The 27,497-nt window shown below is 47.5% G+C and overlaps 1 protein-coding gene across 1 annotated transcript; it reads left to right on the top strand.

Annotated features, from left to right (window-relative positions):
* The first annotated feature begins 1 nt into the window (after nucleotide 1).
* FDXR (ferredoxin reductase) lies at nucleotides 2–27,258 on the top strand. Its single transcript, XM_080993835.1, has 12 exons — nucleotides 2–326; nucleotides 5,772–5,881; nucleotides 12,497–12,592; nucleotides 14,353–14,475; nucleotides 15,584–15,697; nucleotides 16,533–16,634; nucleotides 19,291–19,398; nucleotides 19,948–20,032; nucleotides 21,991–22,190; nucleotides 22,818–22,989; nucleotides 23,644–23,817; nucleotides 26,236–27,258. Exons 1-12 carry the CDS (start codon nucleotides 17–19, stop codon nucleotides 26,364–26,366), a joined length of 1,725 nt encoding a protein of 574 aa, XP_080849961.1. The 5' UTR covers nucleotides 2–16; the 3' UTR covers nucleotides 26,367–27,258.
* Nucleotides 27,259–27,497: the final 239 nt, after the last annotated feature.

The raw sequence follows: 27,497 nt of genomic DNA, 5'->3' as shown, positions 1-27,497 counted from the left end.
GGGTTGGGCCGGTCCTATGCTAAACAACTTGCGCTCGGCGCGATTGGCCCTCTGGCTGACCGAGGGGCGGGACGAGAACGGAGCCGTCCGGCGGCGCGTGGGCGGACCCACGCTAAGGACGTCCCCTCGCGCCCTGCGATTGGTCGCGGCGTTCTCCGGGCGAGAGGAGACTAAAGCGGCGGGACAGGCGCCGGGGTTCGATGCCGCCGCGCCGCTTGCCAGGATGAGCCGCGCCGGGGGGATCCTTCGCTGGAGGAGGGCGAGCGCGCTCCGCTCTTCTCTGCCTAGCGGAGCCCTCGCGGGAGAGCGGCCTCCCTCCGGAGCCGGTAAGCGAGGCAGCTGTTGGAATTATTATTTTTTTGGGGGGGGACCCTATAAGTGGGGGGCGTCATTTGATTGCATGCTTGGTTGTTCTTAATATCAGTTAAAATTCTATACCGCACGACGGTCACAGGGCGGTTTGCAATATAAAAAGGCAAAAGATAAACGGCATAGCAAGAAACGAAAGCGATACCTTGCTCCCGTTCTGCTGAAAGACTAAGGTAGAAGAACGGAATCGTAGAATTGTCGAGTTGGAAGGGACCCCCAGGGTCATCCAGTCCAACCCCCTGCAGTGCAGGAATCTTTTGCCCAGCGTGGGACTTGAACAGACAACCGTGAGATATTAAGAGTCCCAGGCTTTTACCAAGGGAGCTGTCCCAGAACTTGGTTGTTTGGCAGGGTGGAGAAACAGGGAGAGGGAGGCGCCCAAGTCCGGGCCGCAGGGAATGTGTGTGTGAGGAATCTCAGAGAGTCATCTAGTCCAACCTTCTGTGATACAGGAATCTTTTGGCCCAATGTGGGGCTTGAACCCACAACCCTGAGATGAATAATAATTATAATAATAATTTATTATTTATACCCCGCCCATCTGGCTGAGTTTCCCCAGCCACTCTGGGCGGCTTCCAATCGAGTGTTAAAAACAATACAGCATTAAATATTAAAAACTTCCCTAAACAGAGCTGCCTTCAGATGTCTTTTAAAGATAAGATAGCTGCTTATTTCCTTCACATCTTTTTTTTTTAAATGATATTTATTAAAATTTCAAAGAATACAAGAATTACACAAAAACAAAAAATAAAAATACAATACAAAATACAGAAAAAAGAATAAAAAACCCTTATTAAGGTATAACAAAGAAATGAAAAAGAAAAAGAAACATACAAAATAAAAACAGTTAAAAACACATTAATTTTCCATAGCACATCTTCCTTACACTTATTTCCCCGGACCTCCTCGTACCTCCCTTTTTTGTATTCCAGTTCAGTTTGTTAGTTCAGCAAATCCTTACCATTAAGCTTTTACCCATTTGTAAACCTTTTTTTCATATCTCCTAAAGCATTACAGCTGGAAACCACTTAGTTTCTATCCAACATCCTTCTAAGATTCATTAATTTTACAATATTTCTGTAAATAGTCTTTAAATTTCTTCCAGTCTTCTTTCACCGACTCGTCTCCCTGGTCTCGGATTCTGCCAGTCATTTCTGCCAATTCCATGTAATCAATCACCTTCATCTGCCATTCTTCCAGAGTGGGTAGATCTTGTGTCTTCCAATACTTTGCAATGAGTATTCTTGCTGCTGTTATTTCCTTCACATCTGAAGGGAGGGCGTTCCACAGGGCGGGTGCCACTACCAATAAGGCCCTCTGCCTGCCCTGTAACTTGGCTTCTCACAGTGAGGGAAGCGCCATAAGGCCCTTGGCGCTGGATCTCAGTGTCTGGCCTGTATGATGGGGGTGGAGATGCTCCTTCAGGTATACAGGACTGAGGTCATTTAGGGCTTTGAAGGTCAGCATGAAGTCTCATGCTCTACCAACTCTGCTATCCCAGCAACAGCAGGAGGAGGGGCAAGTTGGTGCCCTTATTGGGCACACCTGAGGCCGTAGGCCAAATGAGCTGAGGCCTATGCTGCTGCCCCTTTGGCCTTTCCATGCTCCAGAGGTGTGGCAGTTGAAAGGCCAGTAGTGTGGGTTGCCTGTGTGATCTGCCCAGGAGTTGCTTGATGCTACTAACCCCCAGTGGGTTAGAAGGTGCTTCTTTCTCCCACCGTTGTTAGTCCAGAGCGTGGGAAGCCAACTGGCGTGCATAGCTTGAAAAAGTGTTTGGTATCAAATTCCTTGTCGGTGGCTACTAGTCAGGGTGGCTGCTATTTATGCTCTCTCCAGGACCAGAGGCACTATGAGGGGTGAGGGCTGTTGTGTTCATGTCCTGCTGCTGTGGGTTCTGGTTGGCCACTGTGGGAACAGGAGGCCGGACTAGAGAGGGAGAGATCTTTTGTCTGATCTTGTCGGTTTTGTGGCATTTGGAGTGTGTGCAAACCAGGGTACACCAGAGATTTTCTGCATTCATGTGCAGGGGTGAGTTTGGGGTTAGGTGCAGCCTTACTGGAATTGGATATGGTGCTGCTGTTCTGTCTTGGACCCGCTTAGGTAACGTACATTTCATGGGCATCTTAGGGCCGTGGGTGAAGCACAAATACAGTGGTACCTTGGGTTAAGAACTTAATTTGTTCCGGAGGTCCGTTCTTAACCTGAAACTGTTCTTAACCTGAAGCACCACTTTAGCTAATGGGGCCTCCTGCTGCTGCCGCGCCGCCGGACCACGATTTCTGTTCTCATCCTGAAGCAAAGTTCTTAACCCGAGGTACTATTTCTGGGTTAGCAGAGTCTGTAACCGGAAGCGTATGTAACCTGAAGTGTCTGTAACCCGAGGTACCACTGTACAGGCATTTTCCAGGTCCTAGTCCAACACTAACTACCACACTGCCTTCATAGAGTACTTCTGCTAAGGGGAAGCTATATAAATTAAGTTGGTAAATCAATATGGGGAAAGCAAAATGACACTGAAGTATTTTCCTTGAAGCTGGAAATTGGATTGTTTCATTGGATGCTTTAATGTATTGTAAACCACTTTGAGATGCCCCCCCCTTTAAACTATAAAGTGGTATATAAATGATGGTGATGATTATAATAATAATAATTAATAATAAACCTCACTGTTCCCCCGCCCAGTGTCGCCTAGATATTCTGCTGTGGCAACCTTACCTTAACCCAGGTTTAAGGAACCATTTGGCTGGTTAGCTTAAACAGTGGAACATCGGTTTTTTAGCGTCTTGGAAGCTGAAAGTTTCGGTTTTTGAACGCTGAAAACCCGGAAGTAATTGCTTCCATTTTTGAACGTTTGGGAAGTCAAAAGGTTTTCCAGAACGGATTACATTCGAAAACCGAGGTTCCACTGTATATCTGATTTTCTAACACTGCTGCCAAAAAAGGCCTTGAGGGCTGCATGTGGCCCTTGGGCTGTGTGTTGGACCACCCTGCTTCCAGATGGGTGTAGGCCTACACAAAGTATTCCAAGGGCTGCAAGACTGTATTTAACCAAAGGTAAAGTTTACACAGTAGTCTTTAGACTGCAGACACAGGCGGGGTCAGGCACAGGCGGTAAAGGTATTCCCCTTCTCAGTGGCAATGCATTAGCGCAGGGCAGGCATGTCCACCTCCCTAGAGACTGCGATCTACTCCCAGTATAAAACAACTGGCAGTGATCTACCCGTTGTCATTGGAGGGGGGGGACCAAAGTTGTTGAGCCTTTTTGGGGGGAGGATGAAAGTTGTTGAACTTTTTGGGGGGGGTCATAAAGCACTCAAAAACAACCACAGGTCTAAAGAGCAGACAAAATGATACAGACAAGTTTTTTTATCTTAAACGACCGCCCATCTCACGGACAGAATGAGCACGGCGGGGAGACTTCCTACACAATTCTTTTTACAGCTGGCAATCAAAAGGGAGCCCCCGGGAATCGACCTGTTGGACATCACCGGCATAGGGTGTATCCTGCTAAATTGCTTGTATGCTTTAGTGTCTGTTGCGTAAATCAGACGAGTTCCCAAATGACCTCTACAATGCATTGTGATAGCCGGGGAGGCTGAACCATCCACGGCAGGTTCACGTAGTGTGCCTCCAAAGACCCATAGATCCTCACACCCACAATGCTTCCTTCAGCCACTATATAGATCTGATTTGGCATTCCTGTCTTTCTGGATATTCACGTTCACTATCTCAGTAGGTCATACAAGAATCTTCTGAGGTAGATTAGCAGCATTTTTCAATAGTGTAGCCTTGGTTACACTATTGTAAGGCAAATGCTTGTCCTTCTGAAAGGCCATAGGGGTCTATTGAAGTCCATTTTGATCTGTGCACTGACTGCTCTGTAGGCCGCAACTTCTGGAGGGCCCACTGGTTCTCAATCTCTGTTTTCAAGCTTCTAATATTGGCCCCGGTTGGAACTGGAATACAAGTTTAGGCAGGCTGTAGATCCAAGCAAGTCTAGCAGTTCTGAAGCAAGTAATGCTTGCGCAACCCAAACTGATAAAAAACAACAACCCATAAAATCTCAGGGACAGTTCGTCAAAATATTAGACTCAGTGACGTGCTGGGGAATAGGGCTATCTTTGTACTTCACAGTGTAAAAATTATCAGTGACTGCCAAGGTCTTTGTAGGCTGGGGTGGGGGGGTGGGAAGGCTACGATCTCTAGACCTTCGCCTTTTTGATTAAGTCACGTGTGGTAACTGATGATCTTTGGCCTCTGGATTGTATTGCTGTCGTGAATGAGATATTTCAAACCAGCATTGCTGCTGGGGCACAAAGGGGATGAGAGTATGAACCCTGTTATTTGTCATGGATAAGCAAGCTGCCAAGGACTTGGATCATGGGGGAAATATAAAATACTACAGTGCAAACCCATGCAATGCTGTGACTGGTGCCCCCCCCCCCCCAATATAATAGGTAGCTCATTATCACCATGAGGTTGTTACAATAAGTGTAAGGCCCCCTCTAATTCCTTTGACATGCATTTTGTGGGTATATTGGATTCACAGCTGCTTATCCAAACTGTGCTGATAACTGCTTATAGGAACAATTGTTGCTATTTTTTAAATTACCGTATTTTTCGCTCTATAAGACGCACCAGACCACAAGACGCACCTAGTTTTTGAAGGGGGAAAACAAGAAAAAAAATATTCTGAATCCCAGAAGCCAGAACAGCAAGAGGGATCGCTGCGCAGTGAAAGCAGCAATCCCTCTTGCTGTTCTGGCTTCTGGGATAGCTGTGCAGTCTGCAGTCGCTCCATAAGACGCACACACATTTCCCCTTACTTTTTAGGAGGGAAAAAGTGAGTCTTATAGAGCAAAAAATACGGTAACTGGTAGAGTTGGGGATGCTTAGTAATAAAGGAGGCACCAGTTCACTTTCCCCTATGAGGGGAATAAAATTCACAGACACAAGAATAACATTTTCTCTATATGTTAACTCTGAGCAAGGATGGCTAGAGGAGGGGATGGTTGGGGAATTGAAAATATTGCACACTTACAACTCTATGCTTCTGTGCTTCATTCTGCAAGCTGAATAAGCCGATAGTGGTGATCAGCAGGCAAGGTGAACGTGGAAACAGTGGGCCATAAGCCCCCTTGTTGTAAGGGGGTCTTCTTCCTGCCCCACTGTTTCTGCTCCACTTCCATGGGGCTTGGTTCTGCTTTGTTTGCTGATAGCCACTTTTGACAGCAATCAGGCTGGAACTGAAGGGGTGTGTATATATCACTTTTCCAGTGATATATTATTATTTTCCAGGCCAGGTGCACATTTCTGCAGCTGGATTGAACCTACCAGCTATGGACCACTGTGGTTTTTGTTTTTTTGCTTTTTGTGTGACTTCTCTGTTGTCTTCCCCCCAGTTTTGTTCTCAGGCAACAAGAGGCTCCTTTCCACAGCCAAGACCGAACCTCGGATATGTATTGTAGGCAGTGGACCTGCTGGATTCTACACGGCACAACACCTTCTGAAGGTAATTGGCTTACTTACAAAGGCTTCTTATCTCCACTGTGGCTTCTGGAAGCAGGAGCTTAGATAGCTCAGTCGGTAGAGCACGAGACTCTTATTCTTAGGGTCACGGGTTCGAGTCCCACATTGGGCAAAATATTCCTGCATTGCAGGGGGGTTGGGCTAGATGACCCTTGTGGTCCCTTCCAACTCTACTATTCTATGACTCTTATTTGCTGGCAATGATTATCCCTGGAGGGTGAAGAATTCACTTAATACATGTGTTCCAAATTCTCTCTTTGGGGCTTTGATGGCTTATCATGTGGAAAGGAGGCAACAAAGGACTGCAGTTGCTCACTTTGTTATAATACTATCCAAAGCTTAATGGTTCCTGAATGCCTTGGGAGTCAAATGTTCCGGCTCCCGAACGATCAAAAACTGGAAGTGAGTGTTCCGGTTTTCTAAAGTTCTTTTGGAAGCCGTATGTCCGACGGGGTTTCCGCAGCTTCCGATTGTTTGCAGGAGTTTCCTGCAGCCAGTCGGAAGCTGCGCTTTGGAAGTCAAATGTTTCAGAAGTCGAACGGACTTCCGGAACTGATTTTGTTCAACTTCCGAGGTATGACTCTATTAAGTGATATGAAAATCCATATGGAATGCAATCGTGAAGCAAGAAAGAAGGGGGGTGGGCAGAAAACTCTGCAAAAGAGCAACCTTAAAAAATCCCTTTACGTCTTAAGGTCATTCAGTAATGGAACCAGGAACTTTCTATTAATTTTACTGTTCATGCAGCCGACATGACTACGTATACAGTGGTACCTCGGGTTACATACGCTTCAGGTTACAGACTCCGCTAACCCAGAAATAATACCTCAGGTTAAGAACTTTGCTTCAGGATGAGAACAGAAATTGCACAGCGGCACAGTGGCAGCAGGAGGCCCCATTAGCTAAAGTGGTGCTTCAGGTTAAGAACAGTTTCAGGTTAAGAACAGACCTCTGGAACGAATTAAGTACTTAACCTGAGGTACCACTGTATAGAGTAGAAACAGACTAATTAATTAATTTGGGAGGGGGTGGAGAATTGAGCACCTGGGACCCTGCTGTGTCGGCAGTTCTCCACACAGGGCATTTTGTCACATTCCAGTGCCGGTTTGCCAAAATGTGCTATTCTGTCACCTTTGTTTTGGCTTCACATCTGCTTTTATCTACTCTTATCATGATGCCAAGGCCTCTGTTGGCTAAAGCAGAAAAAAATGTGCACAAAGGCCCAAGAGACCCAGACATGCATATTGTCTTCCTTTTTGATCCATCATAGCTCTATTGTGTGCATGAAACATACCAGAACTTGGGGGCATGATTAATATGTAGGCCTAGCAGGGCCCAGATGAGCAAGAACAAGGTTTCTTAGCTCAGTCAGTAGTGCAAAAGATTCTTAATTTCAGGGAAGTGGGTTCAAGCCCCACATTGGGCAAAAGATTCCTCCCTTGCAGGGGGTTGGACTAGATGACTCTCATGGTCCCTTCCAACTCTTGTAGGATTTTTTTAATGTGCTTAAACTGCTGGAGAAGACCTGAGTAGCTGAAAAAACGTTTGGAGAGTTGGCATTTTAGCTCGTTTCTATATTATTGGGTATTTTGGTGGCTCTGTTGTATGTTTGTTAGTGAAACGCTTAGGCAAGCATTAAAATACAAAAAACACATAGTTATCTATTTTTGTTTTAGATTGGAATGTTTTAGGACCAATTGCTTTTCCTTGTGATTTGATTTAAAACATTCTGAGGTCCAGCGCCGAGGGCCTTCTGGCGGTTCCCTCATTGCGAGAAGTGAGGTTATAGGGAACCAGACAGAGGGCTTTCTGGGTAGTGGCGCCCGCCCTGTGAAATGCCCTCCCATCAGATGTCAAAGAGAAAAACAACTACCAGACTTTTAGAAGACATCTGAAGGCAGCCCTGTTTAGGGAAGTTTTTAATATTTAACGCTGTATTGTTTTTAATTCTCGATAGGAAGCCGCCCAGAGTGGCTGGGGAAGCTCAGCCAGATGGGTGGGGTATAAATAATAAATTATTATTATTATTATTATTATTATTATTATTATTCTGACAGGGTGTCTGTTGAATAGTACCTGCAAGATCACAGGCGATTAGTAGCATTTCCCCTCTTTGTGTGTGTCTGTGTGTAAGTCACTGAGAAGCAGATGTAAGGGTTTGCTTCCTGTACCATGTACAGTGGTGCCTCGCAAGACGAAAAGAATCCGTTCCGCGAGTCTCTTCGTCTTGCGGTTTTTTCGTCTTGCGAAGCAAGCCCATTAGCGGTTTAGCGGATTAGCACTATTAGCGGCTTAGCGGGCTTAGCAGATCAGCTGATAAGCGGCTTAGTGGCTTAACGGATCAGCTGTTAAGCGGCTTAGCGGCTTAACGGATCAGCTGTTAAGCGGCTTGACGGATCAGCTGTTAAGCGGCTTAGTGGCTTAACGGATCAGCTGTTAAGCGGCTTAGTGATCAGCTGTTTAGCGGCTTAGCGGATCAGCTGATAAGCGGCTTAGCGGCTTGGGAAAAAGGGGGGGGGGGAGGAAAAAACCCCTGCAGGAACTCGCAAGACATTTTCGTCTTGCGAAGCAAGCCCATAGGAAATTCGTTTTGCGAAGCACCTCCAAAACGGAAAACCCTTTCGTCTAGCGGGTTTTCCGTCTTGCGAGGCATTCGTCTTGCGGGGCACCACTGTAATAGGATAAAAAACAGCAACAACTACAATAGCCATTCCCAAATAATATTTTTAAAAAATCCATCCTCATACATTAGTGTGAGCAAAAATGCAATCCTGTCCATTTAGGCTCAGTTCCTTGGTACTTACTATGCCTGTGTAGAATTGCAACCTTCATCTCTTAACTGGACACTGTTAATAGCAGGTTTTTGGTGAGCCTCCTTTCGTGGAGGCTCCACAGATAATAACAGAGAAAACCCTGCATTTGTCTATTCAGAAGTATGCCCCACTGAATTCAATAGGACTTACTCCTGGTTAAGGGTCTATGTAGGCCTGCAGCTTTTCTGCAGAGGGATTCTAAACTAGAAAATTTCACACCCACTGTCTGAAATGCTTAGCAGATCTTGGCCTTAAGCCTTGCATGAGATTGCAAGTTTTGATGGTGGAGGCGATTCCTTTGATTGGGACAACGCTTTGGACCCGAAAAGAGAAAGCAAGCTTCACACAACTTTTTTTTTTTTTTTGCAAGGGTGATTAGATCCAAATAGTAAAAAGAAAAAAGGATTTTCTGTGCTTGTGTATAGCCAGGTCAGGTAGGTTAATTAGCACATTAGAGACTCTTGGAGGGATGGAAATCTCTCGCTGGAAGGCCGGTTCAGAATATGGAAGAGACTGTAATTGGGAATAAAGTGTTCTGCTTCTTGCAGTACTGGTTGTGATGCTATTAAATTAGGATCACTCTTCTCTCTCCCGCCTCCACTGCTATCCTTTTGAACTTCAAGAGCTCTCTCTCTCTCCCTCTTGGTTGAAATTGGGAAAACAATGTTCCTGTTGCTCGCCCTCAGCTGCAAAATTCGACTGTGAAGGATAATCCTGAAAGGCATAACAAACTGATCCTGGAATGGGTGCCAGCGTGTTCAAGGGCATCGCTCTCCCTGCTCAGGGCGAGCTCTTGACGTGTGATGCTAGTGTAGCTGAAAATGTGGGTCTCTGCAAGAGTAGCTCTGGCTTCCCCAGCCTTGTTTTGTGTCCTGCGTTTGTGTCAAGGTTTGTGAAAGTCCTCTGGCATGGCAGTCCTAAGACTGGCTGGGGAGGAATGTAACATCAGGTCCTCCACTGCACCCAGACCCTGCTGGCCACAAGGGGTGTCTGCGCATGTGTGCACGTGCATGCATGCTTCTTTTGCTGCGCTAGCTTCACGTTGGTGCAGCAGAGCAGGGGCAAATATCAGCCTCCTCTCTGGGGGTGGAGGAGCAGCTTTGAATTGCTTTGCCCTGTTCTACTGGCTTTTGCCAGGTACACTTGGGGCTTGGGCAGGGGCAGACCTCCTGCTCTCCCGCCCCGCTGGAGCCTGGAGGAGGAATATCTCTACCTCATCTTAACCCCCTACAACGGTACTACTCATGGAGTTACTACTGTGGCTTCAGATTGTCAAAAGGAATTTGCATGCATTCCTATCTTGCCTTAGGAGGCATTCGCAGGGAGAAATTCTGTGTGGTGCTAAGCAGATTGCTCCCGTCACCACAAACATTTCTGCTTGCCTAATGGGACAGTTTTTACCCTCTCCTCCCTCCCTCCCTGTTCCGGGGGTTCTGCCAAGGCCAGTGGGGGAGGTGGGGCAAAGGCCCGTTGTGCTAGCAAAGGCCCTTCCATTTGTGGGGCTTTGTTAGTTGAGTCCTACCCACGATTTCCACTGCCGACACGTTTTATCTTCACAACGACCCTGTGGGGTAGGATGGAGACTTGTGATTGGCCCAAGGTCACCATGTGAGCTTCGTGGATGAGTCGGGATTAGAACCCTTGACTCTCATGTCTTAGTCCAGCACCCCAACCATTGCGCCACACTGGCTTTCTAATACGCTGTAATGCGGGGCCATGCTGAATTGCTACAAGCCAACATTAAATCTGTCCTCCACATTTAAAGCTTGTTTTCAGTTGATTAAAGTCTCACCGCTTCCTCCTGAAGAACCATAGGGATGGTAGTTCTGTGAGTGCTGCTCAGAGGAACCCGGATGGATCAGACCAGAGAACCATCCGATTCTCGCAGTGGCCAGCCAGATTCCTGTAGGAAACCTGGAAAGAGGACCTGCTCACAAATGTACTGTCCTTGTCAGCTGGTAATCAGAAGCATACTGCCCCCAATGTACTGCTAGTTCGTAGGAGCCACCAGTCATTTCGCAGAGCTACAGAATGGAACCCAGTGTTGTGTGAATGGACTTCAGCCCACGCAGTGGGACTTCACCTTTCTGTCCTCCCACCACATGCTCCTGAAATCTGCTCTGGCAGATCCCCCAACCCTGAGGACATGGGAGGGGAAAGGAGAGAGGTAATGTCCCATTGCAGGAGTTGAAGTCACTTCCACTTGGGCACAAACAGCTTTTGAATACAACCCCATCATTCCCAGGGTTTTGGGTTTGTTGTTGTTGGATTCCATAATAGCTGTCTGGTGGGAGACATTTTGTTACCTGGTGGGAAGCATCTTTAAATGCATAGTATTCTCTAACCGAATTTTCAAAGTGTGTGCCTACTTTAGATTCTAGCCCCCTTCCCAGAGTTCCCACTTCTGCTGAAACAATTGCAGTGTTAAGATTTACCCCGAAATCCCCAGGCAAAGGATGATCAAAAGCAAATAATTTACCAGGTCGTGAGGGAAGTCTCTCCGAGAAACAATAATGTCCCCAAAGTTCAAAACCTCGCATACATATTTATAACTGAATCGAGGTCTCGTCCCTTTGCCAATCTGTATTCCAATAACAGGCAGCTCTTTGGGTTAGAAGGTGGCAGTTGTGATGAGCTGTTCTGTATTGTACTGTTTAGCACGTTCCGGAGCTCATCCACGAATGGATGGTTCCAACTGGTTCACAAGTATCTGGTAATTAACTGAGATCTATTGTAGTTCCTTTCCTAACAAAGCAACCCTGAGCATGTTTACTCAGAACAAATCCCATTAAGTCTGATGGGGTTCACTCCCCAGTATTTGGGACTGCAGCCTGCCGCTTGTTAAATACACATTATGCGGCAATGAATAAAGAGCACTAAGATTTAAGAAAAAGGCATTACATTATTGGAGCACGGTGGCTGTGTTTTGGATGTAACACTGAACTATAGTGTTAGTGTTACGTGATTGTGCATCAGGCTGTTTCCTCCTCTAGCACAGTTGCAAGGTGAAGATCAGAAGCTTTTGCTTCAGTTTCCTACAAGCCGCGGTTGTGTGTTACAGCTAAACCTGGACAAACAGTGGTCAATCTTATCTATGCTTGAGGGAAAGAAGCCAACTTCAAACTGTGGTTTATGATCCCGTTTCCTAAGTGGTAGTTCAGTTTAGCCACAGTTCCAGGTTCTGGCATTACAGAAAACCACAGTAAACTGAAAACAGAAGGGAAAGCTTTCAAGCTCCTCCTTGTGGCTGCAGTAAAGGAGGAGAGAACCCACATTTCCCTGGTTTAGGCAAGAAGACCTGTTCCGAGATAAACCTCTGAAAAGTGGAATGTTTGAAGTTGCTAATTGTAATTGAAGTAAATTGAAAGTGAACATATGGATGTTGGGTTCTGCTTTGTGAGAACTCCAGACCAGGTGGCTGCATCGGTCCTGGGAACTCCCAAGATGGTGTCAGTGCTGACTTGAAGTGGTTATGCTTTGATCCCCACCAACTTCATGGAGCCTTCTAGATACTGCCATCATCCAGCAGAAGATGTGGGGTTTTTTAAAGGAAGTAATGTAATCCATGGGTGGCGTCCACAGCGATTAGTGAGTAAGTGGACCTCAAAACTGTCTGTTCAAAAAGTAAAAATAGGAGTTGCATTAAACTGCTGCAACAGCAGCTGTTGCATATGGCCTATTTCAACTGTATAATAGCTTCAGTCAATTTAATTTCAACTTTTCCTGTGTCTCCCGCCCCACCGCTATCAGCTACATGTGTTAATCCAACTTAATTTCCTCCCTAGCACCACAAACTGGCTCAGGTGGATATATATGAGAAGTTGCCTGTTCCCTTTGGCCTTGTTCGTTTTGGAGTAGCTCCGGACCACCCTGAAGTAAAGGTAAATAGTAGCTTGGGAACATCTCTCTCCTTAAAACCAACCTGTGCTTTTCTAGATATCGTTAACCTCAAGCTCCTGTCAGTCCCAGTCAGCGTGGCCGATGATCTGGGATGGTGGCAGCAGCAACACCTAGAGCAGGGATGGCTAACCTATAGTCCTCTGGTTGTTGTGCAACTGCAACTCCCATTTGCCCCAGCCAGCATAGCTGAGGGTGATGGGAATTGTTGCTAAGCAACACCTGGAGGACCACAAGTTGCCACGCCACTGATCTAGAGGGGCATAAGTTCCCCACTCCTGCTTTAATCACTCTTTTCTTTCTTTTCTTCTCCATGAAATGACACAGATGCCTGTGAGCCAGCCTGGCACTCTGGGCAGGATTTGGGGTTTGGCTGTGGGGAAGCACAGATTCATATCCTTGCTTAGTGGAGTATTGAACTCTGTAGCCTTGGCCAAGTCGCCATCTGTCAGCCTCCCTTACCTCACAGGTTGCAGTGAAGCCAAAATGCTGCCGTGAGCTTCTCCATAAAAGAGTCGAGACAAATGTGGATCCTACAGAGTAGTTAACAAGAAGTAGGAGAGATCCAGGGCTGAGGGATCTCATGCTGAACAGGGAGGAGCCACTTGACCTTTGCAAAATGGAGAATTGGAAAAGCTGCGAGCACCTGAGCCATTTTGCCCTGGCTGCAGGTTTTTTGGGTGTGTGTATCTTAGGTCAGAGGGAGCAATATTCCTCCTTATGGCATGAAGAAGCAGGCTTCTTATGGGAAGAAGCAGGCTAGACCAATGGCTCCTCTCTCCACCTGCCTAGTAAAGGGAGCTGTACAAGTCACATAGGTATTATAGTGAAAGGAAGAAATATCCTAGAGGTATGAATTTGGGGCAGGATGGGTAAGTAATAGCTAGGATCCAATTGCTAAGCTGAAGAGAAAATCAGAGTAGATTCTGTCATTAGTTGAGGGACTAAGGGCTGCTGGGTTGCATATATATTTGTACTTAAAAGGCAGGGATGCCCACCTGTCCTGATCAAATGATGCTGCTCAGGTTATGTAACTTCAATAATTGCTATCTGAATTTGTCCTCTTCCCTCCACATTTTTTCCCCTTCACCTTTTGTGCCATGTCTATTAGATTGTGCACCTGCAGGCAAGGACCGTCTTCTGTGGGCAGGTGCTTTAAAAGTGGCAATACGTGCAGCACTTGCATTATTTCCATGGGTTTAGATTTCTTCTTTGCACTTCACCTTTTGATTTTGCAGGATTTTCAATGGAAAGCAATAGTATGGGTAACTAGATTTTTGGAGTGGTAAACCCTGATGACTGGACAAGGTCGTTGCTAGCCTGCCATTGTCTCATTTCTTTGATAAAATGCTTGTAAATGGATGGGTGAGAAAGCCCACATTCCCCCCTGTGAATACAGCACTTGAAATCCTCCCCTCCCCCGATCTTTCTCCTATGACTATATGCTGGGGGACGAAAAATAAATAAATGTACCGTTTTAGTGAAACTGTCTGGCCTTGTGCCAGGTCATAGATAACAATGTTGTTTTAAAATGAGATGTTCTCGTTGGTTGTCAGATAAGAGTCTTGGAAGAGGCAGCATGAACCAGAGAGCGAGATGCTGGCTTAAATGCTGCAAGGTCTTTGAGGACCTTCATTGTTCTCTGGCCTGACTCTGGTCTCCTGCCTGGGTGCTGTGGGAGTTCTCTCTGCATATGTGGGAACACGACTTCTTCTGACCTCTCCCTTTTGACCTCTTCCAACAGAACGTGATCAACACCTTTACTCAGACGGCACATTCCGACCGCTGCTCCTTTTATGGGAATGTGACTGTGGGGAAGGACGTAACCGTAGAGGAGCTGCAGGAAGCGTACCATGCGGTAGTTTTGGTAAGTTTGCTTGGCTCTGGTTTTTAAGCGGGAGAATCAGTGGCAGGCCTGATCAGACATGGGTTTTTCAAAGATATATTGGCTAGGTCAGAGTTGTTGGACTATGTTTTACCTTAGTCCAGGTGTGCCCACTTCTCACAGTGTCCATTGCTAGGTCCCTAGTTATTTTTTTCCTGGGACTGAAACCACAAAGACACATTTTTATATGTGTTAGAAGCCGCCCAGAGTGGCAACCCAGCCAGATGGGCAGGGGGTTAAATAATAAAGTGGTAAAGGTAAAGGGACCCCTGACCATTAGGTCCAGTCATGGCCGACTCGGGGGTTGTGGTGCTCATCTCGCTTTATTGGCCGAGGGAGCCAGCGTACAGCTTCCGGTTCATGTGGCCAGCATGACTAAGCTGCTTCTGTTGAACCAGAACAGTGCACAGAAACGCCGTTTACCTTCCCGCCGGAATGGTACCTATTTATCTATTTGCGCTGCGTGCTTTCAAACTGCTAGGTTGGCAGGAGCAGGGACCGAGCAACGGGAGCTCACCCCGTTGCGGGGATTTGAACCGCCAACCTTCTGATCGGCAAGACCTAGGCTCTGTGGTTTAACCCACAGTGCCCTTCATCTTTAAAGTACTTTACTATTGTAAAGTAGTAGTTGTTAAATAATAAAGTTGTTGTTGTTGTTGCACTGCCCCCTAGTGACAGGAACCATTTAAAATACCCAAATAGAACCATTTTGCTTCAGTTCTGACTGTTGGGAACTGGAAAAGCTCCCAGAGTACAAAAAAGTCCCATGCAGAAGTCGGAAAACAAATCGCTGGAGGCTTAGAAGTTCAAAATGCTCAAGCCGTCCATTACAATCAGATAAATGTGAGTGTGAGATCTCGGCAAAAGTCCCTTGTAGCACACTAGAACTAAGGGAGAAGTAACATTGCCGCTCTGCCAGGATTTTGACAGTTCTATAGTCATCGTGGTCTTCCCACCTCCTCCTCTGCTGCAGATAACATGAGGGTAATTTAAGTTGGGGGAAACCCATCGCAGTGTTGCAGAATGTTGCCAGCCATTCCTTCCAGCTGTGCTGCAAAATGTATGTGGATTTCCTCTCTTTCCCCTGCAGAGCTATGGAGCTGAGGACAATCGGACCCTGGGGATACCAGGGGAGGACCTGGCAGGAGTTTATACAGCCAGAGCCTTCGTGGGGTGGTACAATGGCCTGCCTGAGAACAGAGACGTAAGGAGGACGTCCCCACCCCCACCCCCGGCAGCCTCTTCAGGCTTTCCACATGTTCCAGAGATGCCATCCAGCTTCAGATTAGTGGCTGGCTGAAAGGCCTGCAATTGGAAAAGATTAGCAGACAGCAAATTAAATCCTCCTTAGACTTACAAATGTGAACAATTTGCACGTCCGTAAGAGGGGATTAGCTGGCACCCTCTCTTGGAGGTGCCATGAGGAAACCTAGAAGGGGCATTTTTCTGCTTTGGGGAAGAGGGGTGGGTGGGAAGTGGGGGTATGTCCAGTGGGGTGTTTCCCCCACCTCCCACCCCTGTTTGAGTGTAGGAAATAAAAGGATTGGGCTGTCCTATAACCTGTACGAAAAGCTTTGTTATCCCAATATTGCATGTGATGGGGAGGCTTGGGAATGGTGGCTTGCCTAAGGCTCCCACCTGAGGAGATTTGAAGTGGGTCCCCCGAACTGGCTGGTCTCTGAGTTATATGGGACTAAGTGGCTTCTATGGTAGATTTTCTTCAATTAACCACATTGGTTGTGATGCTGGCGACAGCTTTTAGTTGGTCAGAAGAACAGTGGCACCTTTGGAGCACAGAGAAATGGAGTCCACAGGCCTATATCCACAGGCGTGGAAGTTCTGCCAGAGACTGTGAGAGGGAGGCATGGGAAACTCTTCCAGAGACTTCGAGCGGGGAGGCATGGGAAGTCCTGCAAGAGATGGCGAAGGGCAGGCAAAGCATAACTGCATATCCTGAAGAGCTGATAATCTCTGCTGTGTAATAAGACTGATGGGGATGGCTGGAGTGCTTGTGGTGAAAAATCCATTTCCTTTTGTAGCTGAAACCAGACCTGAGCAGTGAGACGGCTGTGGTCCTGGGACATGGGAATGTGGCGCTGGACGTTGCCCGGATTCTCTTATCCCCACTTGAAATCCTTCAGGTAAGTCGAGAACAAGCAACGGAAGTCAGGCGCAGGGGTGTGTGTAAGCCAGTGAAGGCTTTGCGTAAAACTATACCAGAAAATCCCATCTAGATTAATGAAGGGCTCTTGCCATCGAGGTGGAGCTGGGCAGAATCTAATTAAAAGCAGCTCCATGGCTACAGCCAGCTTGTTGGATTCCCGCCTTGCAGATGAGAGCTGTCCTTCTGCTGCTTAGCTCTGTGGGGAGGTTGTAATCCTGCAACTGCCACTGAAGGAGTTTGGGGTAGGGAGGTGGCCGGGGGGGGGAGTGATTGAGGGTTCTGATAGGGTCACAGCCGTGTGTGTTGTTCTGTGTGTGCATGAGATGGATGAGAAATGAGACACAGACACATCAACCCTTGCGTTTCCTTATGGTGTGTCTGCTTAAATCCACCGACGGTAGGACTGTCACACCGTCACGGGCAAAACGGATCTCTTTAAAAACAAAACAAAAAAAACCCCTTGCATTCTTTGCTATTTAAATGCATTAAATTATTTTGTTTCTTTGCTTGCAAGATTCTTTTGTTTCTTTCCTTGCATGCTGTATGCCAGTGTGGGTGGCATACAGTAAATAGGTTATCAGCGGCAATGAATGGAGCCTAGTGCAGGGGTGCGGAACCGCAGGGCTGAATGTGGCCCTCCAAGCCTTTCTGCCTGGCCCTTGGCACTCCTCAGCCCACACTCCTCTTTCCCTAAGCCATGCTCCTCGCTGGCCCTGCTCTGTGCCCACCTCTCGGGAGATTTTACTGGGCTGGAATGTGCCCTTGAACTGTAGTAAGAATATATTTTCCTTGCTTGGAGGAAGGATGCGATGGGACATGTCTGGCCACAACCACTGTGGCCCTGGGAAGGTTTCCTACAAAGCAGCATGGCCCTCGGGATGAGAGAGATTCCCCTTCCCTGGCCTAGAGGTTGCCTGCATTCACTTCTAAGAGTCTTCCATCCTGTGGGAACTGGAGGAAAGGATGTCCTTAAAAAAATAAAAGCAGAATTGTCCATCGAGAGAACAGTGCTTGCATGCAGAAGGGTAGAGGTTTCTTGAGCTGATGTTCGAAATGGGAGCAGCTCTTGCCACAGTGCGTTCTTCTGGAACCGTCTCCCATACCTCAGCTGAGCACAAGGTGGCAGCCTGGGTATGTTTTTCATGTATGTTGGTCAGGAAACTCTCTCCCTCCTCCTCCGACCCACGTCCAACTTGGCGCCTTGAGTTTTATCCACTGCTTCCCTGGTGACTACAGCCAGCCTTTCCTTTGCCTTCCATCTGGACTAAATCCACCTGGAGGCGCTGACTGAACTGGAGTTTATTCAGCCTTGGGCAAGAGGCATCTGAGCATCTCTCGGCCCTTTTATATCTGGAAAACATAGACAGTGGAGAATCCGACGAGCCCTGCTAAGCTTAGACCTGCAGCTTTCCTGTGCTAGTGAAGGAGAGAAAACCGGTCTTGAGCTAACATGAATTGGAAGCTCCAGAGATGCTGCCCGTTGAGGCTTCTCCCTCCACACTCATGTCGAATTGTGCTTCTGGCTTTGTTCGGCTGACCTTTCATCACGCTGCTGTGCAGCTCTCTGTTCTCCCGCCTCTGCACCAGAAGATTTCACGTTGAAGCTCAACTAGTTAGGCGAGTCATTGCAAAAATGCCTAGAAAGATCTCCCATGTGAGCTATTCAGATGTCATTGCCCTGCCCTAAGAAGCTGCCAAACAATAATAATAATTCATTCATTCATTCATTCATTCATACCCCACCCATCTGGCTGGGTTGCCAGATGTGTCGCCATGGATATGCTGGTTGATTCTACCTGCAAACATCTGTCCCTTCTTAGAGACAGGGGAGGGGAGATCCTGTTGTGCAGGTGGAAGCATTTGCGCTGATGGGATGTCTTCCTTGGGATGCAACCCATAGTTTCTTATTGACACATTGTATGTCAATTACAGCTCTTTCTTGTGTATAATATGTGACTGGTCATCAGATGAGGACTGGGTTCCTCTGCAACCATTTGGCCATTCATAAGTGACAAAACGACAAAGAACTAGTTTGCTATTCTAAGCTCAGAATTTGATTCCTGAGTTACCAGGTGTGCCCTATAAAGAAGGCAGCAGGCGGAGTTTCCAGCACGCTCATGGCTGGTCTGTAATCTTGAGAAATGTGTGGAAGGGGTGTGGCTCAGAGGTGAAGCAGAAAGTCCCTGTTTCCATCCTTGGCTTCTCCAGTTAAGAGCTGAGAGAGGCCTCTGCCTTGGAGTGCTGCTGTCCATCAATGTTGACCAGGATTTCTCAAACTTCTCCAGCTGTTTTTTGAGTACAATTCCCATCACCCTAGCTAGCAGGACCCGTGGTCAGGGATGATGGGAACTGTGGTCCAAAAAACAACAACAGCTGCAGACCCAAGTTTGGGAAACCCTGGTGCAGACAGTACTCAGCAATGTGGACCAGCTGTGTGACTTGGAATGATGCAAATGCCTATGCTCCCACCCAGGTTATGCTGTGCTCAATTCTTCAAATTTTGAATGTCAGATTTGCCTGCGTAGATGAAGGCGATTGGGTCGTTCATGTGAACTGGTGGCTACATGACTTTCACCCTTGGTCCTCGTGGCCCTGCCTTAACCCTGGATGGTGCTGTTCTTCCCTTTGTCTAGAAAACTGACATCACGGAGGATGCCCTGACAGCCTTGGCCCGCAGCAAAGTCAAGCGGGTGTGCCTTATCGGTAGAAGGGGACCCCTCCAGGTGGCTTTCACCATAAAGGTATGAACAAACAGACACACACGCTTCTTTTGTTTCTCAGTTGAAAGCTCTTCAGGTTCTGTGTCTTCCAGCTCAGTATAACTATCACTTCATCTGGTGTGGCTGATATGTTCCATTGGGTGTAAAATTGCTGAAGTCACTGATTAAAGTTTGGGATGAAGAATATCCAAGACAGGCTTGGATTCGCCACGTTACGGTCTCAAAAGGAACGGAGCGAGAGCTTCTGCACTCCACACCAAAGTTTTGAAGGCGGGAAGATTGCTCGCAGTTCACAATTGCAAAAATGACTGCAATCTCTGCCTGTTCCTGCCAGGACACACCTGGTTGTGAGGCCAGCCTGCTGGGTAGAAAAGACCCCAAAATTTGTGGGTGTTTGAAACATGAGTTTTCTAAGCCTATAGGCTCTTTATGGCAGTGGAGTATAGATATATATTGATAATAGGACTTTTGAAAGCCAATTTGATTCTGCTTCCCTGCATCACACCTGTTTCTGCAACTCGGTGGTGTGGAGTTGTGGCGCATAATGGCTCTCTGTCTGACAACCTTCAGGAACTGCGGGAGATGATCAACCTACCTAGCGCCCGGCCTTTCCTAGATCCTGCAGACTTCAAAGACCTTGGAGAGGCTGTTAAAGGTGAGGAATCAGCCAAAGCTCGTTTCCTAAATGAATGTTGCTGCTGCTGTTGCTCGTGATCTGAAAACCTTTCCTGCTAATCCCAGCTGGTTGTGGTGTGGCTGAGCATGGGAAGTGATGAGCAGAAAGCACTCTGTACATGGGTAGGGGCACATCAGATGCTCTGGGGCCAAGTCCCCATATAGAGACGGAGGGGTCCTCCATTTAGATGGCAGAGACATGTGGATGATGTTTATGTTTCGTTCGGCAGCTGGTGCCTTTTTATAGTTCAAAAATTACCATTTGGTGCTGATGACCAAGGCCAAGTCAACACAGGGTGATAATTTGAACCAGTCCTCCTCACCATACCCAAATTCCATGGTGGAGGTGTGAGGGTTGCTATGAGGGTTGAACCATTGCAAATGTTTACAGTGCAGAGCCATACCTCAAGCAGGAGTGGTTTGGTTTAGCAAGCGAAACATGTCCCCTGTTTTGCCTTTTGTTTCCTGCGGAGAGCCTCTTTTACAATAATGAAGTGTGCGCTGTCGGGACGAACTGCAGTGCTCCAAAGGGCAATGAGCTGCAACAACAGCTGTCTTTAACCTTGAGATGGCTGAGGGCCAGAGACAGGCAGAAGCTCCTCCTCGCTGGCTGGCTCTCGGGAGCGTGCGGCAAGCTCTGTCCTAAGGCTTCTTCCCTGCACATCCCGATCGCAAGAACAGGAACATCAGGGGAGAAGGAGGAGGAGCCCAGAGGGGTAGGCGGCGAAGGAGTTGATGGAGGGTGCATTTCAAGGGGGCTGAGTAGAAGAGAGTGGAAGGTTAAGCATTCTGTTGGCGGGGGGAAACAGATAAATGCTGTGTTTGGAATTCAGTCTCGTAGCTGAGCTGGCCTAAACTGTTTGTCTTTTAAAGTGTTGTCTGTTCAAATTTTGAATTCAGCAAGTAAAATCTGAAACCCTTCAGATTGGGGGTGGGGAATGAATGCTTGTTGCCACCTCACCAAGTGAATAATAATAACAACAACAACAATTTTGGTAAAATCACAACCCAAGTTTTTCCTCCCCTTGTAGTGTAGCAAGCTGCGAAGGGCTTGAGCCAGTTTGCAGTCTTGAGCCAGTTCCACCTTCGCTTTTGATGAATTGGCAGCCCAAGATGCAGACTAGACATGGGAGAAGATCCGCGATCAGATCCCTAGATGTACGCTTTCTTTATGTTGAAATACTGCATGGGTCTTCCTTACCCCCTCCCCACAAATCTCACACCTGGAGGCTAATAACAGTTTGGGCTGTGGGGCAATATAAATCACTGTGTTAGTGGCAGGGAAAAGAGTTGACCCCTCCTCCTCCTCCTGGGCCCCAATCCAATCTCACCTCTACCCCACCCTGCTGCTTTTAAGCAAAGCAAAGGGCCCCGTTGGGGAAAATCCTATTACTTCATGTCTAGTTTGACCTTTACGGATGCTGACATGCTTGGGACGCCTTCTGAGAACTGCTGATGGAGCCCAATGTATCGCATGAGGGCTCCATTCCTGCTTTATTTGTGTGTTTCCTTTTGTAGGAAAGTGGCTACCTCGTCAAAGGGGTAATAGCCCTCCCCACTTAGGCTCCATTGTTGTATCCATGTAGATGGCTGTTGTGTTTTCTCTCCTTGTGAGAAAAAAGTCTTCTGCTTTGTGCTTCACACGGCAGGTTGAATCCCCTCGTTGCAAGTGGCTCTGTGGGCAGAGTTGTCCTGTTCCTCATGTTCTATTACTGAGCTCAGTGCCAGCTGCCTCAGTTAATGGAGCCTTAACCCCAATTTCTCACGGCTGAGTCCCGCAGATAGTCTTCCACTTTTTCTGATTACTGTGTAGCAGAGCAAGATGGTCTCTCTTCCTCCTGCTGGGCCTTCTTCCATCACCATCTGAAGTAGCACAACAGGGACCTCTGATCCCAACAGGGCCGCCCTGTGCTTCTGAAGTGCTTTTGTAATTTTCAGATCTCCCCAGACCTAGGAAACGGCTGACGGAGCTGATGGCCAAAACAGCCTTGGAAGAGCCCGGGGAGGTGGTGTCTGGCCGCTGGCTTTCGGCCTCCAAGGAGTGGAGCCTGAAGTTCTTGTGCAGCCCGCTGGAAGTCTTGCCCACCGCCGACGGGAAGCAGGCCAGAGCCATCCGATTGGCTGCCACCAGGTTGGAAGTACGAGCTCCGAAATTCCTCTCCCGTGGCCCCACCAAGCCTCGTTTCCTTCCCTGCTCCCGCCCCCTTTCGCTCATCCTGTCTGGCGCTTGGAACGCCTTGCTGCATCCATTTAGCTTTGGAGTTTCCCCCAGGAGCCTTTCGGCATTAAGTGGAAGACAGCTTTATTCTCCCAGTCTAATTAGAGCCACCGGTGTAAACTGCCTGCCGTCTGCAAGCTGAAATGGCAGCTTCTCGGCAAGCCGGGACGATGTCTCCCCGAGGATCCATTTTCCTCCGAGTGGTACAGAAAGTGTCTCCCCCTCCCACAATCTCTTTGGTAGCTGGGGTAAGGAGGATGCCCTCATAACGCAGCCAGTGCTCACGAGGAGATCCCCAGCATCCTGGGGAGGCTGAGACCCAAACGGATGCTGCTTCTGAAATGCTATGTAAAAGCTTGGAGCATGAGGCTCTCAGGACAGGGGTGGCGGAGACGCCTAGCCAGGGACACACCTAGCAGTGCTGCTGGGGGCTCTCGGCTCATGCACCTGGCCAATAAGCCTGGTTTTTGTATGTGTGCTGACAGGACAGGACGTCCCTCCCTAACGCTGTCCTCTGCTCCTCTTTTTCTGCCCCTGAACTGTGCAGGGCTCAGGAGACGCTGCCAAGGCAGTCCCCACTGGAGATACTGAGGACGTCATGAGCGGATTGATTCTCAGCAGCATTGGGTACAGGAGCCTCCCGATTGACCCCGCCGTGCCCTTTGACCCCAAGCGAGGCGTTATCCCGAACCAGTCGGGCAGAGTTCTCGGGGCACCAGGTTAGTGGACCTGCAGCCATGTGGAGACTGGCATTGCAGAGGGTGAGACTGTGTTTCCGACAGGGGTGCTTGTGAGAGCGGCTGGCTGGGATTCCCAGGGTAATTTCTACTGAGAGGTTCGTGGCTCCGGCACCGAGGCTTTCTGGGCCAGCTTTGTGGCACCTGCATGCATGGGCCTTGGAGTGTCGCTGCTGCATTTGTCCCCCCTCCCAATAATAATAATACAGTGGTACCTTGGGTTAAGTACTTAATTCGTTCTGGAGGTCCATTCTTAACCTGAAACTGTTCTTAACCTGAGGTACCACTTTAGCTAATCGGGCCTCCTGCTGTCACCAGCACGCAATTTCTGTTCTCATCCTGAGGTAAATTTCTTAACCCAAGGGTTAAGAACTTCCGGGTTAGTGGAGTCTGTAACCTGAAGCGTCTGTAACCCGAGGTACCACTGTATTTATACCCCGCCCATCTGGCTGGGCTTCCCCAGCCACTCTGGGCGGCTTCCAACAGAATATTAAAATAGGGTAATTTTTCCTGGGGTCAGCAGCAGGTATTCCAGTTGACCCTGGAGAAAGAGCTGCAGGTTTGCGGCTTCTGCTTGGAGGTGTTCCATGTGAAGACCTGCGGACACGTGCTTCATCTGCTCATTTCCCTTTGCAGGGCTCTACTGCAGCGGCTGGGTGAAGAGGGGCCCCACCGGCGTCATCATCACCACGATGAACGATAGCTTTGACACAGCCCAGTCTGTGCTGGAGGACCTGCAGTCTGGCGCTCTGGACTTTCCTGATGCCAAGGAAGGCTTTGGCTCAGTGAGAAGCATCCTTCAATCCCGACGTAAGTGTGTTGCTCTGTCTTTCTGTCCATCCTACTGCGATTCACATTGGAATCCTATAATAGGACAGGTGACCTTGGCCAAGGTGTGTATTTTAATTCTCATTAGAGAAGCTTGTCACCAGATTGGCAATGGTGTCCATGCAGCTACCTTAATGACCCAATATATTGCCGAAAGACGCACAGTCCACCGAACAATGAGACAAGATTTGGAAATGTGAGGCTTTAAATACACAGTTCAAGTGTTGAGGGACAAGATACATCTTCTAATTTTTAAAGAAATATGTTAGATTTTTAAGGCTTTGCCAGGGGACTTGATTTTTGGGTTCTTGTTTTTTATCTGTACTTGGTACATTATAAGGATCTTAAGAAATAATAATGCCCTTTGCTGTTGTGTTTCTTTCTAATCTCTTTCTGGAGCCTTGAGGATACCTACCGTCAACTTTATTTTGCTGTTCTCACTTTTAATGAGATTTTTTTTGACCCAAACATCATGGACAGGAAATTCAGCCTTCCTTTCCCAGGAACCAAAGACAGGAACTTGGTGTTACTGTGGTTGTTCTCTTCTTTAAGTGTGTATTTTGCAGTCTTTGCCTAACCTTGCCTCAAGTGCTTTAAGGTGAGCTGTTGTTCAGTGCTTCACTGAAGGGGAGCCGAGGTTGAAAGAACTGGAGCTTGAACTGGGGGTTCATTCTTACGATTAGAGACTTTCATCCCTTTCCACACAAAGAGTCTGGTGGTATTATTCTTTTTTGCCTGCCGTAATAGAGGATTACGTCAGGTTTGTGATGTGTCATGTTCAGCATGTCAGGCAAGCTTTGGGGGCGGGCGAACAAGGTTTGTCTATGTAAGAGCACTGTGCTGTTGCTTACATATCTGACTCAAATAAAAGCCAAGGCAGCAAGCAGGAAGCTATTGGCAGCTCTTGGGGCCACTTTGCCCATGGGAAAATAGTTACCTAGTATGTAAAAGCAATTGTTTGTGGACACACAGTTATGTGATAGAAACATGTATCTATTAGGACTGGGCAGTATCTGGTTTTCAACATCACAATATATTGCCAGCTAAACATTGTGATATATTGATATATCACAATGTCTGAAATAAGGATGAAACTCTGTAGAGGTGAGCAGTAGGGCTGAGCGATATCTGGTTTTCAGCATCGTGATATATTGCCCGCTAAACATTGTGATATACTGATAGGGATGCGGGTGGCGCTGTGGTCTAAACAACTGAGCCTCTTGGGTCAGTGGTTCGAATCCCTGCGATGAAGTGAGCTCCTGTTGCTCTGTCCCAGCTTCTGCCAACCTAGCAGTTCAAAAGCATGCCAGTGCAAGTAGATAAATAGGTACCGCTGTGGCGGGAAGGTAAACAGTGTTTCCATGCGCTCTGGCTTCCATCACGGTGTTCCGTTGTGCCAGAAGCTGTTTAGTCATGCTGGCCACATGACCTGGAAAGCTATCTGTGGACCAATGCCGGCTCCCTCGGCCTGAAAGCGAGATGACTGAACTTAACCGTCCAGAAGTCCTTTGCCTTTTACTTTTATATCACAATGCCTGAAATAAGGATGGAGCTAAAAAGAGGCATTGGCTGACTTCACAGTTTTCTCCACATATTTTTTTGCATAGGGCACACACACACAAACATATATCATGAATTGTGATATATTGCCAGATCACAAATTATGAAACCGCTATCATGTGATATATCACCCAGGCCTAGTGTCTATTTCGTTTGGTGACCTGGGCAATTTAAAACTTCCTGCTCTATTTGAACATGCAGTATAAGGGATGCCCATGTAACTGTCCACCCACAAAGGTGCTTGCTCACTTTGCTGTGTGGCAGAGAGATCCATGCAGGTAATTTATTCCTATGCAAAAAGGATCCCTGCACTCCCAAGGGTGCAAAGCTATGGGGTGGTGGTGATGTGAAAAGCAGTAGCCATGGCAAGATTGAGAGGGCAGAAATGCCATCTCAAAAGGAACCCGGACGGTTTGACTGCTTCTCAGCGATGTGCAGAACCTGGGGAAAAAAGACCACAGGAATACGGCTTTGTTTTTGTGGGGAAACGTTGAATCGTTTTTGCAGCAATCCTTCCCCAGTGGGCTTGGGGACGTAGTTTTAAAGCCCAACAGGGTCCTTTGCTGTCATTATATTTAAATGCTTTCAATTAACGTGTTCCCTCTAAACCAATTCAGGCTTTTAAAACGAACCAAAAAAGAGCTTCATCCCCTAAGGTAGAGCTGTGCTATTATAAGAGCCTTCCAAGATACAAGTAATCTCATTTGACCGGCACTCCTGAGTCTGCCTAGTAATTGATGCGGAAGGCTTGTGAGCTTCTGCCGTTTTTGCATGTGTGAATTTATCTGGGAGCAGCAGGTTGATCTGATCTGTGCTTTCCCTTTCTGCGGTGATTAACAGGGATCCGCCCAGTTTCCTTTTCGGATTGGGAGAAGATAGACGCTGCCGAAGTGGCGAGAGGCAAGCTGGCCGGGAAGCCTCGGGAGAAGATTGTCGACCCGAAGGAAATGCTAGAATTGATCAGTCCCTGAGATGCAGCCAGGAATCGGCCAAGAATTAGCCGTGTTAATGGCCCTGCAGCTCCCAAAGGTGCTTGGTTTGCTAAAGATGGTGGAAATCATCGTTCATGATGCTACAGATGTGCCGAAAACAGAGTACGTGTGACGGCGGTGCTGGCTCTGGACTTTGAAAACGATGTGAATATGCTAAAAGCTTGTTGCTACTGCCAGCAGTAGCGTTTGGTCCAGAGCCCTGTCCACCTTTACGCTCATTTTTTTTTTGCAAAGGACCTCTGGCTTTTAGCCATAGTTTTACCTCCTGATTTACAGTCCTGCTCCAGAAAATGAATTGGCTCACTTGTCTCTTTGCCATAATCATTGCAGAAAAGGTAGCCTGTAAATGGTTAAAGCGAACAATTTAAATTTTTGTTTTGTTTTTTATTATTATTCAGGCCTTTCCCAAGTGCCTTACTTGTTATTTCAGGGTTGTCCCTTTGTTTTTCTCACTTCACATCTCCACGTAATGAGGTTTACACAAACCATCTTGAGAAGACAAAGCCAGGCACGCCTCCCCCTCCCCCTGTGTAATTAGAAAATCCTGATGAGTTTTCGCCATCTCTTATTCTGCCATAATGAAAAGCTTCATAAGAGCACCCCCCAGTTAAATGTACAGAGCATTCCATTTACACACACAGTGGATGTGAGCATAAAAGAAGTAAAAACCCAAGTCAAAGAACTTTCCGAGAGAGGGCCGAAAAGTTGGATGAATAATCATGAGAATGAGCCAGAGATAGGACGAGAAACATCAGTCACCTTTCCCCTTTGCCCTGAAACTCAAATTATTCCTTTCTACCCGCCGCCCAACTTTGATGCCAGATTGCGGATTGTATAACCATTTTAAAATAAAGCTCTTTCTCAAACAGAAGGTGAACCTGGGTCAGCACAGTGGAATCCAGCTTCCTTAGCCAGCCTGTGTGCTTTAGCTTTAACGCAGGCCTGCAAACCTGCCACGGGAGCCGTCCTAAGAGCTGGGGAAATGCAGGGCTGCTCTTGACAAACTTGACTGGTCCTTGCCAATTTCAAGCACACGGTCACTGTCAATAAATCACAGGCGATGATTATCTTTTCTTGTTGGAAGCTCAAACAGAAGCTGGATTACTGCTG

The sequence above is a fragment of the Podarcis pityusensis genome, assembly GCF_964106645.2.
Source record: "Podarcis pityusensis genome assembly, chromosome: 2".
NCBI classification, from domain to species: domain Eukaryota; kingdom Metazoa; phylum Chordata; class Lepidosauria; order Squamata; family Lacertidae; genus Podarcis; species Podarcis pityusensis.
This window is presented reverse-complemented; position numbering and strand designations above follow the sequence as displayed.

What these genes read in the sequence shown, in the direction of transcription:
- FDXR (XM_080993835.1), top strand. Translation starts at nt 17, where the DNA reads ATGCTAAACAACTTGCGCTCGGCGCGATTGGCCCTCTGGCTGACCGAG. An exon ending in CGGACCACCCTGAAGTAAAG is followed by an intron (nt 12,593 to 14,352) that starts GTAAATAGTAGC and finishes CTCTTCCAACAG; the next exon opens with AACGTGATCAACACCTTTAC. An exon ending in CCTTGGAGAGGCTGTTAAAG is followed by an intron (nt 20,033 to 21,990) that starts GTGAGGAATCAG and finishes TGTAATTTTCAG; the next exon opens with ATCTCCCCAGACCTAGGAAA.